The 2,653-nt window shown below is 45.9% G+C and overlaps 1 protein-coding gene across 2 annotated transcripts; it reads left to right on the forward strand.

The window, feature by feature from the left end:
- Positions 1-6: 6 nt before the first annotated feature.
- Positions 7-2,160, forward strand: LOC119330843 (elongation factor 2-like). Of its 2 annotated transcripts, none has more exons than XM_037603978.1 (2): positions 7-1,047; positions 1,538-2,160. In XM_037603978.1, the coding sequence occupies exons 1-2, from the start codon at positions 1,042-1,044 to the stop codon at positions 1,976-1,978; spliced, it is 447 nt and encodes a 148-aa protein (XP_037459875.1). In that variant the 5' UTR covers positions 7-1,041; the 3' UTR covers positions 1,979-2,160. The 2 variants fall into 2 exon arrangements, with proteins under 2 accessions (XP_037459875.1, XP_037459869.1); XM_037603972.1 differs by having other exon boundaries at positions 7-190.
- The last annotated feature ends 493 nt before the right edge of the window (positions 2,161-2,653 follow it).

Raw genomic sequence — 2,653 nt, forward strand, 5'->3', positions numbered from 1 at the left:
CACACCTCGCCGCCATGTCGCGCCGTCGAGACCTCCCAGGTACACCGCGACACCTCACCCAGAAACCGATGAACTGCAGGCCACCACCCATGAAGCCGCCGCGGGAGCACTAGTGAGCTGCTCCACATTTAGTGATTGACAGAGGTTGGGGAATATGCTCCGCCGGGAATCCGCCGACAAGATCCCATCGGTGAGTCACCCATTGACCCTCTTCTCCTGATGTGAGTGCGGCACCAGGTGAGCGCCCTTGCAGTTCAATGCAGCACCAGGTGAGCGCCCTGAGCTCGTTCTTGAAGCCCATGGAAGAGGTGCAGATTTGGGTTCCCATTCTTGCTGACCGCTCGATTGGCCTCCATCTTCTGTTACTATCCCTCTTACAAGCCAAGTACATTTCGTTTCTGGCTCAACTAGCTCTCTTTTCACAGATTTTCTTTATTCTAGACACACGCCAGAGTACATGGAGACCAAACGCTGATTTGGGACGTTCCAAGCGCACTATGTAGTTTACTGATCTCTTATTGCAATTCGATGTCTGAGTAATATATTTGTCCGTTCACCCTAAAAAATATAGTATATTTATGCTAGACAGAGGAACAGTAGTGAACATTGCAGTATATGAAAACAAAGGTAGCAGGGGATAGAAACAAAGCACGCCGGCTGGATCCTCCTACACCTCCCTTTCCTGTGCTAGCTGGTCACGGATCCGGCAAGATCCTGCACCTCTCTCCTCCCATGCCTTCCTGGAGATGGATATGGCATGATCTTCCTGCAGCTCCTCCCTCTACGGTGGTGTCGAGCTCTCTGCCCTCCCTTTCCTTCTTCCTCCTCTCCCCTCTCTCCTTTCCTTCTTCCTCCTCTCCCCGCAAACTACCTCCGGCGAAGTCCAGTGCATGTCCATCCCCGGTGGCTCGCGTGCAGTTCGGCCAGCGATGGCGTGCAGTATGACGTACGACGGCATGCAGTTCCGCGACCCTCACTGGCGTGCAGTGCCACCAGCGTGAAGTGCAGCTCGCCTTGGCGTGCAGTGCAGCTCGTCAATGCATGCGGGTACCCTCACCTGTAGCTTCTCTCCTTTTGTAGCCTGCTCTTAGTTGTGCCATATTATTTCCAAAACCGGATCTCTGTAAGTTAGTTAAATTTAATGAGTTGTTTCACTATTTTGAAATAAGTAGTTTCAGCCCTTGCTGTCTCCTGGAGCATATTCTTACTGCTTTTATGAATGATTTATGCTTTGACAAGCTTAAATGTAACTATTAGCATATAATCCCATGGCTCAAAATCTCCCCGGTTTGGTGTACGCTCCTGTTAGTTGTTGAATGTATTACAATATACACGGTTGTACTTAGTAGCACAAAAATACATGTCCTTGTATTAATATTGTTTGCAATGTCCCACAATATTTTGTTAACCATGTTACTAAATACCTGGTTTATCCTTTTTGAACTTATTTTAATCATGGTTTGTTTCAATGCACTGTAATGTTGTGCCATACTTACATCTCTCAGTGGTTAATATGTTAACTTTATTTCCTGGCCAGAGAAAGGATTTGTATATGAAGAGTGTCCAGCGTACTGTTATCTGGATGGGAAAGAAGCAAGAATCGGTTGATGATGTTCCCTGTGGTAACACTATTGCTTTGGTTAGTTTGGATCAGTTCATCACCAAGAATGCAACCCTGACAAATGAGAAGGAAGTTGATGCCTGCCCAATCTGGGCAATGAAGTTCTCTGTGTCCCCTGTTGTGTCTGTTGTTGTTCAATGCAAGGTGGCTTCTCATCTTCCTAAGCTTGTTGAGGGTTTGAAGCGGCTGGCGAAGTCTGACCCTATGGTTCTCTGTAGCATTGAAGAGTCTGGTGAGCATATCATTGCTGGAGCTGGAGAGCTTCACCTTGAAATCAGTTTAAAGGATCTGCAGGAGGATTTCATGGGTGGTGCTGAAATTATTGTTTCACCTCTTGTTGTCTCCTTCCGTAGATAACTAAAAAGAATGATGGCCAAAAAAACGCATTACACTTTTTATGTGTATGGGAGTTCGCTTTGAACTCTATGGAAGCTCACTCGGGCTCAAGAACAAATGCACGTATCACGTGCCTTGTTTAAGAATCATAGCAAAAAGCAGTACAGTCAAACCCGTGTGCAGTTACTTGGTTGATGCACTACGGTTCACTCGCTTCGTCCATACGGTACATGCGTTTTGTCTACGCCTCGACGTGAAGCGTGGTCCACTTCCTCATCACGGAAAATTAACGTCCGACAAAAAAAATGTATGCAAGTCGCTTGCACGTCCGATGCAGTGCCATTTTTAGTATAAAGCAGTGTGATCGGTCGTATGATGTTGTTCATCTCGTAAGTGCAAAAAAAATGTTACAGAAGCAAAGAAAAAGTAATTTGGTTCACTTCTTGATAGTGTTGTGGTTCATTTACGCCCGATATGAAGTGCACTCTACTTTCTCGTCTTTGAAAAAATTACGTTTGAATAAAATAAACCATGCAGTTCTCAAACACGTCTGATGCAGTGTGGTTTTTCGTCTGATGCAGTGCGGTTTTCAGTCGGATGAAATACCCACGTCGATTTGGGTGTCGCGAAAAACAGACTGTCCGCATTTCGGTAAATTTAAAACTGCTCTTAAACCGTAATGAATTAGAGAGAGTG

The sequence above is a fragment of the Triticum dicoccoides genome, chromosome 1B (assembly GCF_002162155.2).
Source record: "Triticum dicoccoides isolate Atlit2015 ecotype Zavitan chromosome 1B, WEW_v2.0, whole genome shotgun sequence".
In the NCBI taxonomy this organism is placed as follows: Eukaryota; Viridiplantae; Streptophyta; class Magnoliopsida; order Poales; family Poaceae; genus Triticum; species Triticum dicoccoides.

Excerpts from the sequence above, each read along its gene's own strand:
- LOC119330843 (XM_037603972.1), top strand. The coding sequence starts at position 155 with ATGCTCCGCCGGGAATCCGCCGACAAGATCCCATCG. Across the intron at positions 191-1,537 it reads CCGCCGACAAGATCCCATCG|AGAAAGGATTTGTATATGAA; the intron begins GTGAGTCACCCA and ends TTTCCTGGCCAG.